Source organism: Bubalus bubalis, chromosome 4, assembly GCF_019923935.1.
Source record: "Bubalus bubalis isolate 160015118507 breed Murrah chromosome 4, NDDB_SH_1, whole genome shotgun sequence".
Lineage (NCBI taxonomy): Eukaryota > Metazoa > Chordata > Mammalia > Artiodactyla > Bovidae > Bubalus > Bubalus bubalis.
In genome coordinates this window covers 84,646,503-84,660,101 of record NC_059160.1, presented here as the reverse complement: position 1 = coordinate 84,660,101, position 13,599 = coordinate 84,646,503, and the positions used below count along the sequence as shown (strand labels likewise).

General features: G+C 36.9%; 1 protein-coding gene across 3 annotated transcripts in view; it reads left to right on the top strand.

The window, feature by feature from the left end:
- The window catches only part of NELL2 (neural EGFL like 2), a 479,083-nt gene that overhangs the window by 221,690 nt on the left and 243,794 nt on the right, over nucleotides 1-13,599 (top strand). For all 3 annotated transcript variants that reach the window (XM_025284020.3, XM_025284019.3, XM_025284021.3), the window contains one exon: nucleotides 12,967-13,058. In XM_025284020.3, the coding sequence (XP_025139805.2) occupies nucleotides 12,967-13,058 (92 nt within the window). The remainder of the gene's footprint in view (nucleotides 1-12,966; nucleotides 13,059-13,599) is intronic.

Below are 13,599 nucleotides of genomic sequence, written 5' to 3'. Positions count from 1 at the left end.
GAGAAGTGCACCAATACAGATGATAGTATCTTCAAAGGCATGAAAAATTGTGGGAAGTCCTTTCACTTCTTAATTCCAGAGGCTTTGGGGGAATGTAATCAAACTTTGACATATTATTATGAGAAGTGTTAAGTTTGAGGGTAATTTAATTCTTAATTTCCAGACTTAATGTGTTTAACATTTTAACCTCAATGTTTCATTTAGCATAGCTGTAGAAAATTTTACTTAATTGGCCCCCTAAGGGGGAAAATTGTCTGAAAATAGGAAACAGCGAAATATTTCAACAAATATTTTGTCTCAAAATACAAGTCCAACTGTATTTAATGAGGCTCATCTCCAGTTTCACAGCATGCATAAATTCTCTCTTTCTCTGTCTCCCCCTGGCATCTCTTCCTACTCCTTCTCCGTTTCCCTTGTCCTCCACTTCCATTATTTTTTTTGAAGTTATAAGTAAGTGCTTTAGAAGTTAAGAAGCTACTGGAAATAGATCTTTAGGTTTATAATGTTATGCTTAACTATAGCATAAGAGTAAAATAATTTTGGCCAGATTTCCTGTAAGTCACTCTTGTATTATCTAGGATGGAGATGCATGTTAAAAGATCCCTGAATTTATGATTCTCAACACTGGCTGTCCAGTGGAATCAATTGAACGCTTTAAAAATACTAATGTCCAGGCCCCTCCTCAAGAGACTGTGATTTAGTTGGTCTGAGTGTCACACACTGGTATTTTCGACAATCTCCCTAATTGATTCTTATGTACAAGCAGGGTTGATAATCAGTGATCTACAGCTTCATGTCCCAAAGTGTGATCACTGGACTGGAAGCATCAGTATCACTGGGGAGCTGGGGAGACATGCCAAATCGTAGCCCCACTCCAGATCTACCTAATCAGGATCTTCATTTATATAAGATCTCTAGGTGATTTGAGAAGGACTCATCTGTGATTTTCATTGGTGCTGTAAAAAAAAAAGTTAAATATCAATGGCACTTGAGGCTAAGCCTGTGTACTTACGCTGCCATAACAGCATAAGTTAAATTTGCATACTAACCAAGAGGCCGATTTTTTCCTCAGACCTGTTTATGGCAACTGTATTTGTATGGTAAGTCTAATATTATGGAAATACTATAAATACATCGTATACATGCATAATATGCAAATCAATGAAATATGAATGTGAAACAAATACGTTTTCTTTTAATAAAAATTGAGTGTTTTGGAAAAAGATGGTAAACTCAAACTGCTAAAAAATATACTCTTGAATTACATATCAGTAAGACAGCTGTAAAATACAAAAGAAAACATAAGAATAATCCCTCTTCAGATTGCTTTATGAGTATCTGTCTTGTTACCCTTAAAGCAATCAAAAACTTAGAAATTGTAGGCAACACATTATAAATTTTATTTTATATAATCTAGATTACAATGAAGCACAATCAACAAATCTATGCTGAAGAAAAGTGTTCTACTTCAAAACACTGAATGCACAAGGGTGTGTTTTTAATTAAAATGTTCAAGGTACTTATTAATTGTGGTCTCTGATTTCTCACTTTAACTGATTTTTTTTAAACAATGGACCAAATATCTATCCAGATAACATGGAATAAATGGTTTTCTGCTGAATATCTATGTGACTGTCTCTCTTTGAATGTTAATTGTATTTTTCTCTTTTTCTAGTTCTTTCTCCTCTGCAGAGTAAAGTAGTTTTCAAGCTTAGCTATATATGTGGACAGCTTTAAAAAATAAAGAAGCCCAGGTCCTACCTTCTGAGATTCTTATTACTTTGTAGCTGGGTGTAGAGCTTTAAATGTTCTTCACGTGATTTTAATATGTATCTAGTTGAGAACTGTTGGCTCAGTAGATTTGGACCATATAAATTGGTTATAATCAATTGTTCATAAATCACTTCCAGCTTACAGATCCAGGTCCTCAGTATATTATTATGATTATTATTCTCTTCTGGTCTCTGACTGTATCATGAGTACTCTTTCTCTGATATAAATCACATTAAAGCGATTTTCCTGCAGTGGTCATTTTCAAATGTTCCTCCTCTGGAAACCATTTTCAATTTCACTCTCAAAAGATGCTTTTCTTCCTCTGAGTTGTGTGAAGTTCCTTGTGTGCGTGCTCCCTGCTTTGCATGCTAGGCTGAATGCTTCTTGAAGGCAGGAAGTCACCGTCAAAGGACAGCGCCTGGCAGACACGAGGCTATCATAAATGCATCTTATTTCCAGGTGTTGCCACTCTTGCTGCAAGCTTTTATGAAATTATTTTGCTTCTCCTGTTTAACCTGTTGTTGCTTTCTGCTTTCCTTCCTCCTGCTCCATCTCACTTTATAATTTTTCTGATCCCTGCTGCTCTCTCTCCTTTCTCCTCCCTCCTCATCGTGGTGGCCCTCTGTATATCTTATTCTACACATATCCAGCTCCCCTTAACCTTCTGCTTCTTCTCTTCCTTTGGCTCATATGCTCTGTATAATAGAACGTGTTATTAATATACCCCTCAAGAAACAGCATTTGAAATACGTCCTTTCAAGAGGACTATCCTCCCAACTCCCCACCATTCTTTCTTGTTTTGCTAGTACATATAGGCCTTAAAATTGCAGTCACTCAGGGTGTTTGCTTGTGATCCTTTGGTGAGCTCTAGTGTGTGGTTTATAATGAAAAGAATCGTGCTTTACAATTCACAAAGTATTCAGTATCTTTGTCCATATAATAGCATATATATAATAACAACATATGTTAAAAGATGCAGGTCATTTTGGAAGTATGTTCCTCAAAGTTAAACTAAAGATTAAGTGTTTAAATTTTGACTGAGGTCACTGGATTCTTAGTGGTAAGAAAAGATACCCAGAAGTATTTTCAGATGAATTCTAGTCCTGGCTTTGAAACTGGAAGATTCAAATATGAACTTTTCCTTACTGTATTATGTATTATGTTTTCTTTGTAAAAGCTGTCACCTCGTGTATGTTCATGTTGTCACGTTAATAGTATTCATGTATTAACATGAATATGTTTTTCTCCAAATCTTTACCTTCATTCATTAAACTTATTTTTGTTGTCTCTAGGAGAGTAAGTGAATTGATTACATTGTCTTTTTAAAAAGAATCCATTCTATGGTATATAAAGTAGGATCAGGGATGAAAAGGTAGCTAAATGAAAAGAATTTCAGGGTTTATCATAGTTACAATTGTGTAGAATTAAATTAAGGACAAAGGTACTGAATTCTTCTTTCCAGCATAGGCTTGGCGTTTTATTGCTATGATCTTCTAAATATCCAGTTCTTGCTTTCCCAGTTTCTGGCCTTTTAATCCAAAGGTTGGTCTGGTTACGGTGTTAGAATTTTTGCTTCTGTTCTATTATGGAAGTTATTTTTATCCTCCTTTGTCTCTTCACTCCTCACTACTGCTAGATTTGTGGTGTTTCAGGGCCTGTTCTCTTTTTGGAAGAACTGGCTACTGAACTAAATTAAGGCCCCCTACGAGAAGTACTCTTTGGTCCTGTAGAAGCCCAAGGACAGGAAATATATAGGCTAAGAAAGGAGGTTGGCACATCCACTCCCATGCTCTCATTTCCTAAACTCTAATATTAGTTTTGCAAACAACTGAATTGCCAAACAATTAATGAGATTTAGTTAAAGGAAGCAATCATTATAATTAATGAATTTGTAAATTATTTAAACATTCTGAAATTCTGATCATTTAAACAACATTGACTCATAAATTTTGGTTTTATGGAGAGGAAGGAAAAAGTTTTATCATCAAATTATTCAAGCAGACTTGCATCGTGTACATTGCCTTGTATCATTCACACTGCCTGACAGTGGCCAGCTACTTTTTCAGTAACTGATAGACAAATCTGTTCCCATTTCAAGTATTGCATCCTTGCTCCAGTGGAACATAAGCTGCTATTTTACAGAAAAGGCAAAATATTTCTGTGAGACCCAATTTATAGAACTTTTACTAGAAGAGGCAAAATTAAAGGATAAGGCCAAATATAAAGGGGCCCCGGAAGATCAGAGAGGACCAATTTTCTTGTTTTCAGACTTTTCATCTAATAGGAAACTGGAAGAACCACTTACAAAAAAAATAAGAACTTTTAGAGTTTATCATCCAAGGCCAGTGCTGGGTGCCAAAGACAAATTAAGACACTGTCAAAACCAATACAATATTGTAAAGTTTAAAAATAAAATAAAATTAAAAAAAAGAAAAAGACACTGTCTCCCTTTCTCATGTAGATAAGATAAAAAGTGTACAACTAACTAGAGGAAAGGAAAAATGGATTCAGTGCCATAAAAGAGATTTAAACATCGTAGAAGAGGGAAAATTAATTTAAAGCACTAAGTGCTCAAAACTTTTATTACAACCATATTGTTAAAAACTGACTCCAAGTAAATCCAGATTTCAGAAAAGATTCTAGACTGGATAAATGCAGCATGGCTGATTAGGGTCTTTTAAGAATATTGAAACACTCTCAGATATTTTTGTTTGACTCCACAAAGTCTTAGCCTATTTCAAGAATCCATTTAGTGTGTATTCTTTTTTTAAAGTTCTAATGAAAATATAAATATACATAATTACATTTAATGAGATATTTTCTCATCTAACCATTTTGATTTGTATATTGCTAACACATAACTATCATGTTGACTCAAAATAACTGCCATTGTACATGGGGTTTTTAAGAGCCCTCCCAGAGGAAATCCAGATTTCAAAAAACACCATATGAAAGCCATTACTTTATACAACTATGTCCTTAAGGGACAGCTTAAACAACCTAAAGATCACTGATACCTACTGTTTTCAAAGAGAATTTTAAATCATAAATCCCATTTATCTTTAAGTGAATTATACTGGTTTTCTCCTTGATATCTATAACTTTCAGTTTTGTGTTGTATCATTTTTAAAGGTGTTGATACCAATAGGCAAATTTAGAGTAGACTTATGTGTTTTCAATTCAGTAATGAACAGGGAAAGCTAGATATGTAATGAGTGAGGAAATGTTTAGAAGTGAAATATGTCTTTTTGCTTTTATGTTCTAAAATATTGTTGGATAGACTTGGGTAATTTTTTCTACAAAGCTTTGTGGAAGTTGATTTAAATCTCATTAGAGGGATCTACATTTTTTATCTTTGCATTAATGACTAATAAATCATGATTTTAATGTGTAATGTATGACCGAGTTTTACTGGCTTCTTTCACTTATCCATTTCTCAATCTGTTCTATAAATTCCTTTTCACTTTTTTACAACTGATGACTTTCAAATTTGAATCTGTAGCATTTTGTCTTCCTATTTCTTATTTATTGTTAAAATGGGGGTGGTGAAGTGAAAATAATTCACATTAACTGCTTTTGCAGATATTCTCTTAATTATGGTGCTAAAACTGTGTAATTAGTGACACTTAATATAGCCTTGGTAAAACATATATACCAAATGTTATAGCATCCTATTGAATTTCAAGTTCTAATTACTTTTCCTACCTATAGCTGAATAGGCTGTTAATTGGACAGCTCTCAGTGACATAATTCACATGATGTGAATATACCCCCTCATACCAGCATATACCAGAGTTATAGTAAATACACAGTTGACATTGGTTAATATTAATAATAATACTAATAATAAGAGTAGCTGCAGTGGTCTGGGTTAGTCTGACTTCAAGGGGGGCTCACTTCTTTGTCTGAAAAGTGAGAAGAGTGTATGAATGAATGAATACCCACCCCCTAGAAACCTTGTATCTTGAAATATGTACATGTGATACACTCAGTAAATCACTTAGATTAGATCTTTGAAGTTCACTTCAGTTCAGTCACTCAGTCATGTCCAACTCTTTGCTACATGATGGACTGCAGCACCCTGGCCCACAGAGCTTGTTCAAATTCATGTCCATCGAGTCGGTGATGCCATCCTACCATCTCATCCTCTGTCACCCCCTTCTCCTGCCTTTAGTCTCTCCCAGTGTCAGGGTCCTTTCGAATGAGTCAGTTCTTTGCAGCATGTGGCCAAAATATAGGAGTTCCTGCTTCAGCATAATCCTTCCAATGAATATTCAGGACTGATTTCCTTTAGGATTGACTGGTTTGATCTCTTTGCAGTCCAGGGGACTCTCAAGAGTCTTCTCCAACACCACAGTTCAAAAGCATCAATTCTTCGGCGCTCAGCTTTCTTTGTAGTCCAACTCTTGCATCCATGCATGACTACTGGAAAAACCATAGCTTTGACTAGACGGACCTTTGTCAGCAAAGTTATGTCTCTGCTTTTTAATATGCTATCTATGTTAGTCATAGCTTTTCTTCCAAAGAGCAAGCATCTTTTAATTTCAAGGCTGTAGTCACCATCTGCAATGATTTTGGAGCCCAGGAAAATAAAGTCTGTGACTGTTTCCATTGTTTCGCCATCTATTTGCCATGAAGTAATGGGACCAGATGCCATGATCTTTTTGAATTTTGAGCATTACTTTGCTAGCATGTGAGATGAGTGCAATTGTACAGTACTTGGAACTGGTGATGGACAGGGAGGCCTGGTGATTCATGGGGACACAAAGAGTCAGACACGACTGAACAATTGAACTGAACTGAACTGAACTGGAACATTCTTTGGCATTGCCTTTCTTTGGAATTGGAATGAAAATGGACCTTTTCCAGTCCTGTGACCACTGCTGAATTTTCAAATTTGCTGGTGTATTGAGCTCAGCACTTTCACAGCATCTTTCAGGGTTTGAAATATCTCAGCTGGAATTCCATAACCTCCACTAGCTTTGTTCATAGTGATGCTTCCTAAGGCCCACTTGACTTCACAGTCTAGGTTGTCTGGCTCTAGGTGAGTGATCACAACATCATTGTTATCTGGGTCATTAAGATCTTCTTTGTACAGTTCTCCTGTGTATTCTTGTCATCTCTTCTTAATATCTTCTGCTTCTGTTAGGTCCATACCGTTTCTGTCCTTTATTGTACCCATCTTTGCATGCAGTGTTCTCCTGGTATCTCTAATTTTCTTGAAGAGATCTCTAGTCTTTCCCAATGTATTGTTTTCCTCTATTTTTTTTTTTTTTTTGCATTGATCACTTAGGAAGGCTTTCTTATCTCTTCTTGTTATTCTTTGGAACACTGCATTCAGATGGGTATATCTTTCCTTTTCTTCTCTGCCTTTCAATTCTCTTCTTTTCACAGCTATTTGTAAGGCCTCCTCAGACAACCATTTTGCCTTTTTGCATTTCTTTTTCTGGGGGATGATTTTGATCACTGCTGCCTACACAATGTTATGAACCTCTTTCCACAGTTCTTCAGGCACTCTATCAGAACTAATGCTCAAAATTCTCCAAGTAAGGCTTCAACAGTACATGATCTGAGAACTTCTAGATGTTCAAGCTGGATTTAGAAAAGGCAGAGGGACCAGAGATCAAATTGCCAACATCTGTTGGATCATCAAAAAAGCAAGAGTTCCAAAAAAATCTACTTCTGCTTCATTGACTACATCAAAGCCTTTGTGTGAATCACAAAAATCTGTGCAAAATTCTGAAAGAGATGAGAATACCAGACCGCCTTACCTGCCTCCTGAGAAATCTGTATGCAGGTCAAGAAGCAATAGTTAGAACTGGACATGGAACAACTGATTGGTTTCAAATTGGGAAAGGAGTACATCAGTGCTGTATATTGTCACCCTGCTTACTTAACACACATGCAGAGTACATCCTGCAAAACGCTAGGATGGATGAAGCACAAGCTGGAATCAAGATTGCCAGGAGATATGTCAATAACCTCCGATATGCAGATGACATCACCCTTATGGCAGAAAACCAAGAACTGAAGAGCCCCTTGATGAAAGTGAAAGAGGAGAGTAAAAAAGCTGGCTTAACACTCAGCATTCAAAAATTCAAAATCATGGCATGCAGTCCCATTACTTAATGGTAAATAGATGGGGAAGCCATTTAAACAGTGACACCCTTTATTTTCTTGGGCTCCAAATTCATTGCAGATGGTGACTGCAGCCATGGAATTTAAAGACACTTGCTCCTTTGAAGAAAAGGTTTGTAGACAGCATATTAAAAAGCAGAGACATAACTTTGCAGTCAAAGATCCGTCTAGTCAAAGCTATGGTTATTCCAGTAGTCATGTATGGATGTGAGAGTTGGACCATAAAGAAAGCTGAGCACTGAAGAATTTGTGCTTTTGAACTGTGGTGTTGGAGAAAACGCTTAAGAGTCCCTTGGACAGCAAGGAGGTCAAACCAGTCAATCCTAAAGGAAATCAGTCCTGAATATTCATTGAAAGGACTGATGCTGCAGCTGAAACTCCAATACTTCGTCATTGATGCAAAGAACTGGCTTATTAAAAAGACTCTGATGCTGAGAAATACTGAAGGCAAGAGGAGAAGGGAACGACAGAGGATGAGATGATGGGATGGTATCACAGACTCGATGGACATGAGTTTGAGCAATTTCTGGGAGTTGATGATGGACAGGGAAGCCTGGCATGCTGCAGTCCATGGGTTTGCAAAGAGTGGACACAACTGAGCAACTGAACTGAACTGAAATTGAAGGAAGTAGAGAAAACACTAGGGCATTCAGATCTTTGAAAATTCAGTCTAATTAGCAGAATTCTGCTGTATAATGGTAAATGATTTGGACATATGAATCCAGAGTTATGTCACAAGAAACTTAATGCTTAGTATACACACACACACACACACGCACATCTCTTATCTAGGAAAGAAATGAAGCCTCTGACTATGAACATGTGAAGGCAATTGTATTAAAGAAGAAACTAATACAGCAAAATGATTATTCCTTGGTTGGTTTGTTGAGGAAGTGATTTACTTTACACTCTGATGGGAATGGGTAAGAAGAGAGGTGCAGTTCAGTTGGGGAATTCTAGAGACTTTCTTGCAGTCAGTATGGTAGCCACAGTGATCATTCTTACTTATGAGGTTTTGTCCCTGACACCTGCTAGGACGCCTTGGTTACAATTGGAGCATGAACCTGATCTGCTTCCTTTCCTCTCCTTGCCTATGGATCTCATTTTGATAAACTGTCTGGATTTTTCTTTAAAATAGATCTGTATTTTTCTTAATGTCTCAATTTTCTCTCTTCAAATTTTATTTGCACTGGGTTCCACTGTCTCATGCTTGTCCAAGCAGCCTATCTTTGTAAACTGTTTCTCTTCATGGTCTAAATTGCATTTCTATGATAGCCACCAGTGCTGGGGGCTGGTGATTTCTTCCTGGGAAACCCTTGCTCTCAGTTCTATCTGTCTCCTTCTCTGCTCTACTCTGTGTCCTATAAGCTAGACTTCTGCAGACTATATTACCGTGGTCTTGCCAGCAGGAAATTGGAAGGCCAGAGGAGAGAGTATGTTGTGTTTGTTCTCTACACCTTCTCTGCACCACGCTCGATTTCTGGTGGTACCTGTGTCTTTGATGATTTCAGCTCCCACTGAAATGCCTCTCACTTCATAACTCTGGCCACCCTTGTGTCTCAGTAGAACCATTTCCTCTGCTTTTTCCTTAGCCCTAGGACGATGCTGACTAGTCGCTGTTGCCACAGTTTAGAAACTTCTACAGCCATTATTTGTTTGCTCAGCCCTGATCCAGTTATCCCTTCCCATTTCATCAATGAATCTCCTGTATTTTACATCTCAGTCATGAATGTCTCAATTATAGCACTTGAGCTTGGTTTTCTTTATAGTTATTTGTGTACACATCTGTCTTCTCTACTCAGCATTAGGGTGTGAATCGTGTCTCTTTCATCTTTGAGTCCTAGTACCTAGCAGACTACCTGGCATGTTAATAGGAGATCAGTACATGCTTGTTATATGTATTAATAAATTAATATGACTTTTACTCCTGCAGAGTACTCCTATTGCCCAGAGCTATCCTAATTGTATTTTGCGGATTCCTTGTAGTATTTTTAGGAATGATTAGGAATATATATATATTTCTGAGTGTCTTAACATTTACTGCTAAAGAGCTTAAGGAAGGCATATCCTGATGACATTACTAGATATTTGAAGTAAACCTTAGAATTATGGAGAATCACAACAGTTGATCAAAAATCACTCACTTTGGATTCTCTCTAAGCTGAGCTCCTCCTGTTTGTGCTCATTGCTTGAAACAGAATGAAGCAATTGTGATCTCATTCGTTTTGTTCTTCTCCCTCAGCCAAGCTCCATTTGGTGCCCTATTGTCTCACAAGTTGCCTGTTTGAGTCTTTTGAATTAAGAGTTTAGAACAGAAGGTCCATCTGCTCTGCATGAATATTAAATTATAATAAAACTTTGTGTAAGAAGTATTTACCCTTGTATTTTTTACAGCATTTAGTTTTCCTTCTGTTCTAAGAAAAAATTGGAGCATCAGTTTTTGGTTTTTTTTTTCAACATACCCTTGGATTTGAATAGGTTGCAGTTATCAAGTTGTATAATATTGACAGAATAGGCCTAGGGACCTTTTATTGGCAGGTGCTGAAGAAGTAAAATTTTATTTATTCTCCTTTCTGAAAAATATGTAGTAGTTATTGATATAATTGAACACACCATATGCCAGATCTTGTTATTTTGAGGTTATACAATCTCATAAGAGAAAAAAAAAACCTCTTAAAAATTACACATTGGAGAGGCATGTTTTACAATCAATCAGATTCATTAAGTCAATGCACATGCTATTTTAATTCATAATATGATAGATAGTATGCAACTGATAAATCTGTAGTTTCATTTTGAATATTCATGAATGAGCAAGCTTCAGCCAGCTTTTAAGTAATATAATTTATGCAAGTAAGTGTATTCTCTTTCAGCAAGCTTCAAAACTTTTAAACCAATTTGCCAGTAATGTATATTATGTAGTGAAATTTGTTAATAAGAGCTGAGTAAGGAGATCAGGTGAAGGATGGCATTTTAAAATGTGTATACTTTCCATTATTTAAATGTGCATCTTTTAAATAATCAGTTAACTTTTGAGCAAGGATGAAAGTTGGATTAAATATGAATATTTGAACAACCATATATAAATATATTCAATATTATTAATAGAAGCATGTCTAATTTGTTATAAGTTTTACAGGCAAAGTGATACTTTTAAAGATAATGGGATATATAAATTCTAAAGAGGGACTTTATTCTAACACACACAATGGAATTAAAAAGAAACGTCTACACCCATTTTGTAAAATTTGTGTAGTTATAAAGGCTTCCCAGGTAGCATTAGTGGTGAAGAACCTGCCTGCCAGTGCTGCTGCTGCTGCTGCTGCTAAGTCGCTTCAGTCGTGTCCGACTCTGTGCGACCCCATAGATGGAAGCCCACCAGGCTCCCCCGTCCCTGGGATTCTCCAGGCAAGAACACTGGAGTGGGTTGCCATTTCCTTCTCCAATGCATGAAAGTGAAAAGTGAAAGTGAAGTCGCTCAGTCATGTCCGACTCTTAGCGACCTCATGGACTGCAGCCTACCAGGCTCCTCTGTCCATGGGATTTTCCAGGCAAGAGTACTGGAGTGGGGTGCCATTGCCTTCTCCAGCCTGCCAGTGCAGATAGACATAAAGAGTCATTCATTGAATCCCTGGATCGGAAAGATCCCTTGGAGGAGGGAATGCCAACCCACTCCAGTATTTTTGCCTAGAAAATCCCATGGATGAATGAGTGTGGTGGGCTACAGCCCGTGGGGTTGCAGAGTCAGACGTGACTGAAGTGACTTAGCATGTAACTGAAAATTGGATTTAGTAAATAGGGTCAACAAATTGCTTGTGTCTTTTTCTTTTTATCAGATGACCACTTCCTCTGGTCTTTTGAGTTGATCTTGGGTTGATCTAGGTGTCATGAAGTTCCAAAGCATACAATATTAAGTGCCCTTTGAAAGAAAAACAGTACAAATTTGTGAAAAAAGTTGGTTCAGAGTCATAGAAGGGAGTCTAAGCCAGAGAAGGAAGCTGAAAGTTAAGCTTAATTAGCTTCGGGGTAAATCTGTTTCTATTTAGGTGATGAATCAACATAGGTGGTGCAAAATATTCATTTCAAAACAAGCAAACGGTTTCCATCAAGTAAATATGTGTATTGTAAATATTTTGAAATTTTCAAAATATTATTTCATACCTTCTATGCATTTTTTAATTAAAAGTATCTTCCTCAAGTCTGAAGTTTTGTTTTGTTTTAATTGTATGTAATTGTAATGCATATAAGGGGGATTCCCTGGTGGCTCAGTGGTAAAGAACCTGTTTGCAGTGCAGGAGATGTGGGTTCAATCCCTGAGTCAGGAAGATCGTCTAGAGAAGGAAATGGCAACCCATTCCAGTACTTGTGCCTGGGAAATCCCATAAACAGAGGAGCCTGGTGGGCTGCAGTCCATGGGGTCACAAAAGAGTCGCACACAACTTAGTGACTAAACAGCACCAACAACAATGGATGCAAGGCAGGATGTGACACTGGCAGATTAAGACCTTTCAACATCTTAAATAGGGAGCCCTAATCCACGTGTACTTATAAATAACCCCATCCCATAAAACATAAAATAAATATGCATATATGTACTGAAAGTTAAATAGTTTCTTTCTAATTTTCTGTCTTAAAATTTAAAATTCGGCAGTGGTATATAAAAAAGATGAGCTTTTCTCATAGTTGTGTTGCCCCGAATCAGTAGCTGCCTTGAGCACCTGCTTAATGTACCCTTAGGTGCGACATCATCTAGCAGGCAAGTAACTTGCTTAGAGTCTACTTATCAGCACCCCTTTTCCAGATTTTAATTCTGACTTGCCATTACCTCTCATCCATGATGTACCTTATTTTCCTCTTTGAACTTAATGAGCATGAACGTAACTTGGGCCTACAAGTTACTTATGCTGGATTAAATTTAGGATTATAGTTACTCAAGCACCTTGAAAAATCGTAAGAACGTGAAATATTGAGGCAAAATGATGTGAACACGTATAAGCTATTTTTCATAACAAAACATTAAAATATATATATATATTTGTATTTTTTATTCTAAAGCCATATGCCAATTTCAAGGACGGACATACTTTGAAGGAGAAAGAAATACAGTCTATTCCTCTTCTGGAGTATGTGTTCTCTATGAGTGCAAGGTAAGGAAATTCTTCATGTGTGTTTTAAAATTCTTTCAATTATGTGAACATAGTAAACGTCTCTTTAAAAATCTGACTCCTGTAATACTTTTAAAACTTCTTAGGCAGCAAAAGAGACACTGTTGTATAGAACAGTCTTATGGACTCTGTGGGAGAGGGAGAGGGTGGGAAGATTTGGGAGAATGGCATTGAAACATGTATAATATCATGTAAGAAATGAGTCGCCAGTCCAGGTTCGATGCATGATACTGGATGCTTGGGGCTGGTGCACTGGGACGACCCAGAGGGAGGGTATGGGGAGGGAGGAGGGAGGAGGGTTCAGGATGGGGAACACATGTATACCTGTGGCGGATTCATTTCGATATTTGGCAAAACTAATACAATATTGTAAAGTTTAAAAATAAAATAAAATTTAAAAAAAAAGCTAAATCACAGCCCCCCCTCCCCCAAAAAAATAAATCACAGGAATGATATTAAATTTTAAGTTGAAAAAAAAAAAAACTTCTTAGGCAAAGAGAAATTTTTAAAAAATTTAAGGTAT